At 36.2% G+C, this 14,641-nt stretch overlaps 1 protein-coding gene across 1 annotated transcript in view; it reads left to right on the plus strand.

Moving 5' to 3' along the window:
- Nucleotides 1-14,641, plus strand: part of GFRAL (GDNF family receptor alpha like) — a gene marked incomplete at both ends in the record, with an annotated part of 55,474 nt that overhangs the window by 14,480 nt on the left and 26,353 nt on the right. The window contains 2 exons of the mRNA XM_081094661.1: nucleotides 1,616-1,946; nucleotides 6,856-7,106. Coding sequence (XP_080950787.1) covers nucleotides 1,616-1,946; nucleotides 6,856-7,106 — 582 coding nt within the window. The remainder of the gene's footprint in view (nucleotides 1-1,615; nucleotides 1,947-6,855; nucleotides 7,107-14,641) is intronic.

The following is a 14,641-nucleotide window of genomic DNA, read 5'->3' on the forward strand; positions in this document are numbered from 1 at the left end:
TAACAGAAGTCAATATATCAGCAACCAATGGGAAAATTGAATTTTTATTTTATATAAAAATCAAATCATACTATTTCCCTGTCACTTTGTTTTTTTTTTGTCATTGTGTGTATATCTTTTCTGCTTATATGTCTGTGTTTCCTGCCAGGCTGGGAGGCTCTGGGACAGGGACTGCAGAAGTGTGTCTTTGATGTGGCACCTGATACAAAGTAGGAACCCAACCAATGCTTCTTGAAGATTTTAGAATTAAAGGCTACTCAGTTGACTTCCATCAGTAAGATCCTCTCATTCTATAATTTTAATTCCTAAGAACTCTATGAAACGAAAATAATGAGAGGTGGAAATAGTCTTCCAATTGCATTTCAATCTAATTAAGACCCTACTGGGAAGAAGTTTTTTTTTTTTTTTTTGTTCAGACAATATTCCCTCTGTTTTTTCTCCCCAGACAGATTCTTTGTTTACTTCAGTGCACATGGCCTAGTCGTTAGCATTTGTTTAAACCTTCAAGTAACTGAATCCTCACAGCAGAGCTGTTTAACTCACTTGAATTATATTTCTGGGGTTTATTTTTCTTCATCTGTTCCTCGCTAATTTTGAGTATTAAGGGTTAAGCAAGTGTTACATGAGCTTGCACGTATTTTTGTTTAATTACTCATAAATGTAGCCCACATTTTCCTATTAAATTTAGAAAATTGTTCACGAATGAAAGTCTGTGTTTTCTTCTAGATAACATGAAAGAGGGTAACAAATTCGAGTAGAATCTAACTACTCTTTTCTATCATGGTAATGTTTATAATTTGTAATTTTGATTAGCATTCTAAAATCAGGACAATATAATTTAAAAAGTAGTTACAAGGCTCCTTAAAGATATTTCAATAAAAAATAAATTGTGCTGCTCTTTGATAGTTTAAATATTAAAAAATTCTCAAAATCATTGCATTTCGTACACTAATGTATCAAAGCAACTGATTTGCCTATTTATCACCTATTTCCGGTTATGCTGAGGAATACTTTACAATTAAAACCAAAGACTAGATTTTGGTTAAATTTTATGGATATTTTTATCACCTACATTAAATTGTTTTAGGCCAACCATTTATGTGTATGTTCGTTTGTGTTTGGGGCAAGGGTTCACATGTTCCTGTGTTTTCTAGAATGTGAGCATCTTTATATGTTGGGATAACTACGTGAAGCCTTTAGTCAAGATTTCCCTCCAGAATAAAAAGTGTGACCGAATAAGAATCATTTTCGCTTGAGTCAATGAACTCATCATAAGCTATACAGCTCAAATGAAATTTCTGATTTATTGTTTACATTCGAGAAACTTGGACTCAAGGGTTTTCCCTTCAGCTCAGTCTTGGCCCTACACACTCCACCTCTCTTCTGGATCACAATACGTATCCAGTAGAGATGAAAGATGATTCAAATAGTCCACTACTCAGGTCTCAGTAAATTCAGATTACCTCTATAAAGAAATGAAATGTTTGCTCAAAATAGAACATTGGTACAAAGTTGTATTCTGCTCCTAGACGTCTCACAGTGTTTTGCAGATTCTGTAAAGACAGCTTTATGTTTACATTTTCGCGACCTGACCTGGGCATGTCATTGCTTTCAGGAACGAAAGGGATCCGGTCCTGTTTGGAAGTGGCAGAGATGTGTGTAGGGGATGCGGTCTGTAATGCACAGTTGGCCCTGTACCTTAAAGCTTGCTCAGCAAATGGAAATCTGTGTGATGTGAAACACTGCCAAGCAGCCATACGGTTCTTCTATCAAAATATGCCTTTTAATATTGCCCAGATGTTGGCTTTCTGTGACTGTGCTCCATCTGATATACCTTGTCAGCAGTCCAAAGAAGCTCTTCACAGCAAGCCATGTGCAGTGAACATAGTTCCACCCCCTACTTGCCTCAATGTAATTCGCAGCTGCCGAAATGATGAATTATGCAGGTGAGTAAAAACACGCATACCTTACTTTCTTATTTCGGCACCTTACTTGTTACAGTCCAGTCCTAACACTTGATCTCATTACATTAGCTAGAGTTCCCACCATTACCTAACATGATGTAAACAAAGCCAGACAATTCATATTTTTGAATCTGTAGTACATGTGTAGTATCCTCTTTGAAATTCAAATGTGGAACATGTTTGGAATAAAAAAAATCAATTTAAGTCAGGTTTTGATCGCCATGAAATAGCATTATTGAAATTATATATTCAAATTAGACTAATGGATAATGAACCTCTCTTATATGTCAGTTTTTAATTTTCTTTTTGGCATAATCATAGAGGGCTGTTAAATGTCATACAATTTTGACAAGCTGACTCATCAAACTTCAAAATAAATCCTTTCTGTCTTAGTCTGAAGATCAGAGAGGAGAAGTAGCTGTATCCCCAGCACACATCCATGCCACAATGTCAGAAACACCTACTCTCTTCCCAACTTTATACCTTTGAGTCGAAAGGGGATAATGTTAGTCATTTATTTGTCTATTCAAACAAGCCATGTCAAGCACCTTGGCATAAGTGTACAAGAGACAAAAATGCCTGCCCTGTGGAGTTTATATTCTAGTGGGGGAGACAGATAATGCATAAGAAAAATGTATATTATATTATAAGATAATGAGTGCTCTGGATATTAACAACAGCAGCACAACAAAATAAGAGGGGTTCTGTATGGATGGAAAGAGTAGCAATGTAAATGGGGTGGTCCCAGGAGAGAGCATTTACCAGAGAAAAGTGAGGGAGGTAATGAGCCTCTCTCAGTAAATAACCAAAAGAAGAGATACTAAACAGACCAGCCAGTGCTGAGGAAGAAGTGTGTGTGGCCTGTTACAAAGGTAATGAGGGCGGAGAGTGCAGGGGGAGAGCAATGGAGAAGTGGTTAGAGCTTTAACTGCAGAGGAAGTGGGGTTAGATCACACAGGGCCTTGAGGGACACCATCAACTTAGGTTTTTACACCAAGTCAAATGGAGAAGTACTGGAGGATTTTGAGTGGAGGTATGAATGATCTGGCTCACTTGTTAAAACTTCAACTCTTGCTGTTAGTTGAGATTAGATTATACTTTTACAGATAACTGCTCCTGGGAACCACAACTCTAATCCAACACCGTGACTATTTATTTTCCTTACTATGGTCATTAACACATTTCCTTGTGTATTCAAGATGAATTTTATCTTTTGTGTGGTTAAAATTCAAAGTCAAATTGGCCTCTTTAGACAAGAATAAGAAGATGTAGGGAAATATGAAAATACTAAATAAATTTGATGGGTCAAAACAAATAGGTTGCAACAACCAGCACTAAACTATGTAATTTTTGAATTCTACGTTTGCTTCTCTTTTGAGTAAGACTTTATATTAATTTGTTTGCCTGGGGCATTTATCAGGGGCTATTATAATTAATTTTATTCAAATGGATAAAACTTCATATATAGCAAACTCATTTAAATGTCAAGATAAATATTTAGTATAGAGGATTAGCTGAGAGCAAGATCTATCCCATTGGTCACCTTGCTTCAACCACTGGCAAATGAACTAAAACATTTAATGATAACTTTCTCAATGGGTTTGGTTCTTGGTAAACTGTTTTCTTTTGGCCTTGTCAAACGATAACTGTCAACTATCTTAATTCCTTTTCTCTCAGTCATTCTAACTTGAAAAAGTAGCTCCAGATCTTGTAAACATTTGTCAAAAAAGACAACTGCTTCCCTATAATACACATTCAGTTAGATAAAGGGTAAAGATCTAAACAGAATGCTAGGACATTCACATATTTTTTGCTTCAACTTGTATAGAATGCCAAAGTTCTTCAGAAAATTTTATTTAAGAATTTTGTCATGTAACTGTTTTATCAGTTATTTTAAGGTATATTAATAACTTCTCTTGGGTTAAAAATAATATTAATGATAAAATATTTTATAATGCAATTTAGATTTTTCAAATTCATTTATATCTCCCAAATTCTTTTTTAGTAACATATTATATTTTATTGATTCTAAGATGTAAATTTTTTTAAAATTTATTTCAGAGAGGAAGGGAGAGTGAGAGAGAGATAGAAACATCAATGATGAGAGAGAATCATTGATTGGCTGCCTCCTACATGCCCTCCACTGGGGATCAAGCCTGCAACCCAGGCATGTGCCCTTGCCTGGAATCAAATCTGGGACCTTTCAGTCCATAGGCCGATGCTCTATTCACTGAGCCAAACCAGCTAGGACAATGTAAATTTTTTATACATTTTCATATCCTTAACATTTTGGGATGAGTCTTAAGCTCAATGACCAGAAATCATTTATTGTTATAACAATAATTTAATTGCCAACAAGTGATTTCAGTTATAATAAAGCAATGATATCTCCTCCATTCAATGAAATATGATTAAAATGTTTGATTATACTATGTTTCTCATATTTTACAAATAGAGTATTACCATCTATCTATCAATTATCTATCATCCATGTACACTAAAAATGAAACCTAATAACATTTTAAGCAGCCAGGGGATATGTTATTATCATGTTTTAATCAACCCCTATAAGAGTACCAGATGTCTGCATGGATGGGCACCCAGTTTTACCTGATACCACTGTAAGGGCTCTAGATATGCTACTTCATTATCCTAAAATACTTGCATTAAACCTTCAAAGAATTATATATCTAAACTTCCCTATCAAATTAAATATTTTAATGGCAAGTGATGGGGTCTGCTGTTATAATCCTTGAGAAGTCCCGTGATGGATTCTGAAGCACACACTTTTGAAATAAACTCACCTTGGCATCAGATTGACTGGTACATTTTTTGTTAAATTTCCTCCACAAATAATCCTGGGTTTCACCACCTCTCCAAAGTGCTTGGTTCAGGGTCCAGGACACAAAAGACACAAAAGTTGTCATATGTTTTCCTCTATTTTTTAATATCTTGGACTTTATTTTTATAATTTATTGATATACATGTCTCCTTTTATGTAATTTCTATCTTTCATAGATTAGTTTAGAGTAAGGCTGTGTGTTATCAATGTCTTTTCACCATGTGGGATAATCCTTTAATGAATACTTTACAGAAGTGATGGAAATATTACACAATATTAGTAGTCAAGGTGAAAAGACAAATATTGTCATTTTCTCAAGCAAATTTTGCCTTAGAGAGATTTCTAGCATTTATATTAAATTTGTGTTAATGTAATTCAGATGGAAAAAATCTCCAAGAGAAAAACTATTTCTTCAGTGAAGATATTAAGCCCTTTATCACTTCCTTCATTGGCTGAAAAGGCTGTATATGAGGCTAAGGAGAGCACTTGGGTTTGAAAATAGTACTTCTGTCCCTGTTCCAGATTCTTCAATACATAATAGATTTGAAACTCCTTTATTTATTTAAATGAGCCAAAGGAGTCAATATAAAGACTATTTTTCAATTAATTTTGTCCAGCACAAATATATACTGGGAGTTGAGATTATGTTCTGCCAATTATATGCATTTGGGAACATACAGAAGATTATAATGCATTACAGATTTGTATTTGTGAACTCAATAAAATAGTAGGGAAAAAGGAATTTGCTTAGAAAAAATATCTAACAACTTTTTAAACAAATTTTTAAAAATATATTTTTATTGATTTCAGAGAGGAAAGGAGAGTGAGAGAGAGATAGAAACATCAATGATGAAAGAGAACAATTGATTGGCTGCCTCCTGCACGCACCCTACTAGGGATCAAGCCCGCAACCTGGGGATGTGCCCTTGACTGGAATCAAACCTGGGATCCTTCAGTCCACAGGCTGACACTCTATCCACTGAGCCAAACCAGCCAGGGCAATACTTACATTTAGATAACATTTTATGAATAACCCATAATTGCATTAAAGGAATATATTTGTTCTTCTGGCATCAAAATTATGTACTCAAACTTTCTATTGTATTTCTTTGTGTATAAATTAATTTTGCCAATGTATTGAAAAGCTGATTCTTTTAAGATGACTTAAAATATGAGATTATTGAAAATAATGTGGCTTATGGTTTTAGCAGAGTAGGACCATGTGGACAAATAAGCTCATGACAAGTATGTATTCAGAGGGTTTTCATGCAGATTTAATGGCGACCTATTCAATAAAGGGTAAAAAGTAATTTTAGGTGATAAATATTAAATAGGAAGATTAATATCCTTGGTTCCAGTGAGAGGAATATCCTGTTACTGTGAAAATTTCAAATATGAAATTATTGTACATTAGTGAGATTTTTATTCCCTGCTAGTACAGCACGAATACATGGTCAGGAAAGTTATGAATGGATGTGGTTCTAATGCATTATGTTGGCAATTAAATAAACTCATAAATTTTTTGCTTTAAATTAGCTTTTGCAGTCAGAGAAGCTCAAAGCATTTTAAAATTCTAATTGGTCTGCTTAGAAATGTTAAGAAAGAATATATTACCTCCCATCCTGTGGGAAAACAGGCTGGAAAGGTGAAGAGCCTTATCTAAAATCACTTGGTGTGAAACAGTGGCCAACTGCTAGTCAACCAAAACCACATTCTGCTTCGAAAAACACTGCTAATAAATCTCCCATGTAGTTCAGACTGCAAATCATCAGCCATTGAAAGAAAATTAGTAATGAAGGAAAATTCATCCAGGGAATCGTAAACTTAGCCTCTGTCTTTCATCACGCGAGGAAATTCACAAGGTTTCCCCACTTTTTCTTCCACACTCTCTGCTGGGATGTTTAAATGTACAAACTTAGTTTTCAGCCATGTACTGGCATCTAGGAGGCATTGTGTTTTATGTCAGTCTTTCATTAGCTGAGGAAGCACCTCATGCTAATGTGAAAGAATATTATTCAGAGATGAAGTCCATTTCTTGACTCTTTATAGGAGGCGCTACAGGACATTTCAGTCAAAATGCTGGCAGCCTGTGACTAGCAAGTGCCATGAAGATGAGACTTGCATCAGTACCTTGGGCAAGCAGGACCTCATTTGCTCAGGAAGCGATGACTGCAAAGCAGCTTACATGGGCACCCTTGGGACGGTGCTTCAAGTGCAGTGCACCTGTAGGACCATGTCACAAAGTGAAGAATCTCTGTGCAAGATTTTCCAGCATATGCTTCACAGAAGATCATGTTTCAGTAAGTTATACATACTCAGTGAATTACATATAATATATATTTCTTGAACAGCACAAAGCAGTAGTCCAGCACAGAAAATTTGTTCACAAAGACAACTTAGGCTGCTATTCCATTTTTTAAAATCTATTTTCTGATTATGTTTTGTGCATTTGGTAATTTTACTCATTTGTCTACATGACAAATGTAAGTTATATGTTTTTAACTTACATGATTGGTCATTCCTAGATATTATTTATTGATTTCAATATTGACAGCATGAAATATTTATCCTACCAAATAGCTGAATGTATTAGGTATTTATCATAAGTAACAAACCACCCCAAAATGCAGGGACTGGAAATAACCATATACTTACTCACAATTCTGCACATTAGGCTTGGCTCAGTTGGGTGGTTCTTCTGATGATCTGGGGTCACTCGTATAGCTACAGTCATCCAGTGGCTCAACTGAGGCTGGGCAATGCAAGATGGTGCTTAGCAAGCATCTTTGGCATGGCTCTTCTCCCTGGGACCTCTTCAGCAGTAGATCCTGGGATTCTGACAGTGAAGATCGCATTCCCAGCAGCTAAGCCCTAATGGGCAAGTACTTATCAAACCTTTGCTTCTTTCACATTTGATCATGTCTCATTGGACAAGCAAGTCACATGGCCAAGTTCAGCGTCACTATGAGAGGAGGCTTTACAAGGATGTATATATCAAGGTTGGATTCATTAGGGGACCATTAATTTTTTAATCTACTTTCTGGTTGCCAACCTATGTAAAACATACTGACTTTTGGATTTGTTTTGTCTCCCCTTGTTTTTATTTTATTTATTTATATAGTTTTATTGATTTCAGAGAGGAAGGGAGAGAGAGAGAGAGAGAGAGAGAGAGAGAGAGAGAGAGAGAGAGAGAGAATCATTAATGGTGAGAGAAAATCATTGATCAGCTGCCTCCTGCAGGCCCCACACTGGAGACTGAGCTGGAACCCAGGCATGTGTCCTGAAAGGGAATCACACCGTGACCTCCTAGTTCATAGGTCGACGCTCAACCACTGAGCCATACCAGCCAGGCTCCCCTTGGTTTTAAAATTGACCTGGCTGTAATGATGAGATAGAAAACATACTTTCTAAAGTTATTATTTATTCAGTTTTGGAAAGAAGAAAACTGATATTTAGGAATTTAAATAATTTTCCCAGCATCTTAAAGTAAGCAAGTGGCTGAGAGGGATTTGTCTATGAGTCTTATAGGAAGAAGCGCAGGAAATGATCATATACTAATTCAAGGCCTCTCCACTGTCCATATTCAGGGTTAGTCCATGCAACCATCCAAATTTCAAAACATCCCCAGACCCCTAGGCCCCTAGTTGAAACCACCAAACCTGCAAACAGCATTCCTGGGAGGAAATAACAGATGTTTCATGGCAAACCAAACTTTTATATTTATGAAAAATACTTGAGAGATACAACCACATATGTATCTATATCTGTACCTATACATTGACATGGTTAACTCTATACAGGTCCACACACACATTTTAAATTTTTCTATATTTCTTTACAGATACTAATGTGATTACAATTATGATTTGTTGTGTATTAGGTAATAGACATACAATTCAGTGTATGGTTTTGATTCCAACAGAGTCCTCTGTGGAATTTCTACAATTTTTATAATTAGCACTAGAGACATATTTCAATTGAAATATGATACAAAGAGGAAAATGCAGCATGGTATATGTTGAATCTTAGTTTCTAACTAATCATGCTCTTTGATTAATATTAGGTGGCTAATTCTGTTGGAAGTAAATGTATTTATAATGAACAGCTCATAACATTACAGAAGGAAATAGCAAATAAAATAATTGAGACTGATAATATATAGTTACATTATCATGGTTATTTTTACTTGGTTTCTCCATATTAAATGATAGTTAGGAAGAAAAAAAAAAAAAAGGTAGATTCTACAGGTTAGAGATAACTCTGTTCTGGGCATAAGTTCCCTCAAAATGTCAGTCCCAGCAACCTAATTCTAGTCCTAAGCCTGGTTTTCTTCCATGTATTTTTAAGTATTGTCATATTTTACTTCCATGTGTTTAGCTACTATAAACTGTACAGAGCAAAAATTATTCTTAGAGAAACAGTAGAAATAGAATTTAAAAATTCATCAACATTGAAGTAGTAGTAACAATGAAAAAAATCTAAAACTACTTCACTTTCTTCACTCACTAAACTTTATGAGCTTTGCTCCTCAAACATTACCTACTAAAAGCAGGAATTTTAAGTGACAGGTTTATAGACCTAAAAGAACCTTGCAGGCCTTCCATCACAGTCTCCATACTTGAATTAAGAGGAAAAGTTTCAAACAAAAACAAGAACCAAATCCTGAGGCCTGGCTAGTTCTAAACGTCTTTATCCCTGCCCCGTATGCTTGGGAAGTAGCAACAGCACATGTTTGAATGAACTGGCTCTCTTACCATCACCTCCTGATTTCTCACATCACCCCAGCATGCTCCGGCATTATCAAAAAGATCTATCACTGCAGCATGTTTCCAAAGCCCTTGAGCTTTCGCTCACTTTACTTGAAAGAGGCAGAAATGAGTAGAGTTGAGAAGACAATTGGGGAAGAGTTTCTGTTTTGCACATTTGTTTGGCTTAAAGCATTGTTTTTCAAACTCACTTAACCTGAGACCACAGTAAGCAATGAATTTTTCCATTAGCTTTTTATATGCAATGTCTTCTGTGTGTGTGTTTTTGATTATTGTTTTTCTATTCCATTAATTATTTTCAATGTTGACTACTACCCACTAAATGGATTTTATAACTCACTAATGTGTTTCTCTCTGAAGTTTGAAGAATACTTGCTTGGAGCCTGAATTCAGCTGGAAGTAATCTACATGAATGTGACCAAGTCCATCTTTTAATATTATAATTATAAAGTTTATTGAGTGCTTAATTCTGGTCACATTTTTTTTTTTTACTTAATCCTAATAATTTCATGAGCTAGAAGCTCTTATTTTCTTCGTTTCACACACAAGATAAAGGAAGCTATGAGATTAAATGTCTTGCTCAGGGTTCTATACCCAGAGTGCAGTAGACTTGGGATCCTAACTGGCAGCCTCCTGTGTCCTCCTGTCTGTGAAAAGGTAGGCAGCAAGCTTGTGTCCCTTCAGTGTGCCACAAAGCCCTCGCAGGCAGAACCTCTTAGTTCTGGTCACAGAATTAAGCTTGGAAAATGTGCCAGAGAGCCCACCTCCCCTGCAGGACCAGACTTAGGCAAAGGAACATCCTGAACAAAGTGTATGTATTCAGCCACCAACTTCCCTTAACCACTAACCGCTGGATCCGCACAGGCTGACTTCCTCCCGGGGTCTTGCAGCACAGAGCAAGTCTGTGGCAGGCAGAGCTGATAGAAAGGTGAAAGAAATGGAACAGAGACACATTGGTTAGTACAGAGAGGACAGCAGGGATAGAAAAGTTAAAGGATGACTACTGTGTAGCTCGTCTACACTGAGGGATTCAGTCACTGACAGGAATGTGCTCTTGTCACATTGCTTAAATTGTCTTTTTTTCTTGCCAACTCTAAAAGAAATTTGGGGATATCCCCACTCTGCCCATAAAGATTCAGTTCCTTTTTTTGAGGAATTATTTTTAAAAATGAAAAGAGACTACCTACTTATTAAATCCTACAGGGAATGGAAGGCATAGCAATACATGCATGATAGATATAAGCTGAGACTTAATTTAAAGGAGTACAGAAATAAAAATAAATCTCCCCCCTGTTCCATTCTCTAGAAAGTCAACGTTCAGAAACTTGATGTACATTCTTTCAACCCCCCCTTTTTTTTTTTACTTTGAACCTTTTAAATACATATAAAGCTTGAATACCTTGTATACATCCAAATAGGAGCCTTCTTCATCCTGACACACACATACACACATATTTTTAATGTAATAATACTATACATTCTGCATTAGAGCTTGCTTCTTAACTTAAAAATATGTGATAGACACATTTGCAAGTATATACATGTGTGATGGCTTAATTCTTTGTAAAGTTTGCATAGTATTCTATAGTATTTGTGTGTATGTATGTATTTACATACATACCATATTTATTTAATTACTCTATGAATAGAATATGATTTTTTATCAATATAGACAATTTTAGCTGGCATTTCAATAGAATAGGTTTTGAACAGTGAGATTACTAGACCACTGAATTTTTGCATTTTTAAATTTGGTAGGAACTAGAAATATGTTTGTTTCAATTATATTCTTAGTAAAAAAAAAAGATTGTTTTAATTTTAATTTTAAATATAAATGACACTGAACATCTTTTGAAGCAGTAGTAACAATGAAAAAAAAGTTTTACTTAGTCATATGCCTTGCCTAAAATATCTTCTTCTTTGAGTACCAGTAATGTCACTTTTGTAGCCTACATCAGATGTCTGTACTGACATATGTGACAGCTCACTGACCTGCATGTCTCTTACAATGATCCTGAATCTGTGGTCCCTTACAGCAAAGTGATGACCTGGTATAGCCTTGGGCTCATATTCTGACCCTGCATGTGTTTTCTGGGCTCTGTAAAGGGGAAATTTTTTTCACTGCTTCTTGAATAGCCAACCATTCTTCCTCAATTAGATACTTTCCGTTAACATTTAAAAATATATTTTACATGATTTACCAAAGAAAATATTTAGTATAAAAAAACTATGAAGAATAATGGTATCTACCATTCAGTTTAAGATACCGAACATTGCCTTTATTTTTTTATTTGTTAAGTGCCCCTTCATTTTACATCTCGCCCCCCCCACTTCAGAAGTAATCATCATATACTGAAACCCACACACGATACATAAGTGATACACATATGCATGATATTGTCTAGGGTAGTGGTTCTCAACCACTACTGAAGAATCACTGAGAGAATAAAAACTCTGATGTATAATAAGCTAACATAATTATGTCATAGAGAGGCAGGACCTAGGCATCAGCGGGGCCAATTTCATGGTCATGTGGCCAGTACAGTCACACAGGTACTCAGAAGGGCCTGCACTTGGGGCTTCATATTCTGCAGTCATCATCTCTGACTTCTTAATGATTTTATCTTTCCATTTGTGTGTTGGAAATGAAGTCCAGTGGGGCATATGTGAGGACCCTGGAGCCTTACTCCTATGCATTCCTGCCTCTTGCCACCTTCCTGGGACAGGCAGGTTCTCAGCTGCCTACCCCGCTTTTTGGTACCCAGGCCCCGTTCAGGATCCTTCCTTTCCCTTGCCCTTCATCTGCCACCAGACATTTGCCTTTTTTAAAAAAATGATATTGAGCTTTATGATACATGGCTGTAATTTTTTTAATCTTTTAATTGGTCTTCATTTTCTTAATAAAAATTACGATAATAATATTCTTAAATAGCTTTGACTATAATTATTTCTAGATGTTGTTACATATTACAGTTGTTACTATAAGTCATCATTTTAAGATTATATTTTAGACTCTTTGTAGTTGACCTCTATATATTTAATTGATTTTTATACATTATTGTATATACAGTAAGATTGTCCCTTAGGTTGATTTACAGTCTTTACGGAAGGCCTCTTTTCTATGCTTCTGAAAATTATCTGCCTACTTATTTTTTTTAAATTTAAGATTGGAGTAGATCTTGGATGATGTGCAATCCAGATTTTATGGTGTTGTAGGAGACAGGCAACCTATAAACTATAGAGATTAGTTCTTATTCCCTGCAATCTCCCCCAATACAAACACATACATTATACACTGTAACAGAGACCTCATAACTTCAATAAAAACTCTCATTCAAAATAAGGAAATGTGGGAAAGTTAGTAATGGGATCCTTCTTGACAGGCCTTATGAAGCTTCCCTGGCATTGTGCATATTTTTGGCCACCTGGGAAGGACCACTTTTTGTGGCTATGATTTTTGCCCTCTGGGAGTTCTTCCCTGTCCATCTTCCTGTATAGCTATATTCAAATTAGGTCTGGGGGAGTGTGCCCTCCCTAGGAATATGGTGCTCTCATAGACCATATCCTGGTCATACAGTTTGAGGGACTGAAAGCTATTTTGGAGTCACACACTTTTTACAAGCAGACTGGTGGTTTGTTTGGCAATATAATCTCTTTAAAATGTGTTAGAGTTCTCATCTATTTGCTTTTAGTCAGTTACATTGGCCAGTACCCATAATAAAAAAAGAGTTTTCTTGACTTAGTTCCCAAATCTGCCTTATTTCCCAAGTCTGCCTTATTTCCTTGCTTCCTTACTCCAACTTAATGATTTAAATTAATTTAATGATTTAAACTAATCTAAACAATGGACTTGGGTGAAAATGTAATACCCTTAATCTGTTTTTTGCTGCCTAGTTGAATCAATTTGTTTAACTCAGAAATAACTGGAAATCTTTTTCAGTCTTATCTCTTGCTATTTGGGTTGTAGAAGCAGTCAGCTTTCAATGTTATAGAATCCTCATTTTAATCTCTCTGATTTCTACTTGAAAACCAGCCAGTTTCTACCTGAGCTCATATCCTTATTGTAAAACTCTACACAATGAAAGTCAAGAATAATCAACTCAAACTATCACTTTAACTCTTTTTGGGTTGTCTTGCTCTTTTAGGTTCTTCCAAAGTGCTTTGAGAAATGCACTGTAGAACTGTCTTCATGTCAGAAAAAAAGGGGCAAGCATTTATCCTTTGGAACCTGTCCCACACCTCTCATGAGCCTTGATTCTCTAGAAATTGAATTTACTATATTTATGACTGCTGAGTGGAGCCACAGTGGCAGAAAGGCACTGGCTAGGAAAGAAGGAGGTATGGCATAAGGTGAAGGACTGTCATGTTGCACTAACACAAAGATTAGGCATTTGAGGAACCATTTTGATGATAACGAACAAAGGCATATTCATATCCAAAGTAGGGATAAATTCCAGTAGGAATGCATCACTGCCTTCTTCAGGGTAGAAGGATTATGAAATCATCAATCTGCCACCAAACTGCCAAATTGAGGGTTTAGTATTGGTCTCTGCTATTGCTGGGAGGTGTGTCATTCGGGATTGCTAAAACTTTGACGGATTAGCTCTAGGAAGAGGGAGTCCATTCTGTGGTGCCCAGACACTGCACCATCCTTTCACAATAGTTACACTCTTCATGCTCACTGCACAGGCCTGGTTGGCCTCCACGGGGTAGGTCACAAATTTACCCAACCGCTAAGGGCCTACTCTCTGGTGAGTACTCTCAGCGAGACAGTAACTTGAATATAAAGATGTGCCTAGCTTGTGCCACTATTATGGGTCCTTCCACATGCCTCTTCATCTCATTTCCTTATCTACCATCTTTTAAGTTTGCTCTTTTCATTTCTCTAATCAAGCAATTTACCACTGCCCATCAGTCTTAACTTCTCCCCACTTCTTTCTCTACAAAGTGACAATTAAGAGTAGTACTTAACCCTGGCTGGGTTGCTCACTTACTTGGAGTGTCATCCCGTACACCAAAAGTTTTCAGGTTCAACTATTACTTAAGGCACCTAGGTTGTGGGTTCCATC

The sequence above is a fragment of the Myotis nattereri genome, assembly GCF_964212035.1.
Source record: "Myotis nattereri genome assembly, chromosome: 6".
Taxonomy (NCBI): domain Eukaryota; kingdom Metazoa; phylum Chordata; class Mammalia; order Chiroptera; family Vespertilionidae; genus Myotis; species Myotis nattereri.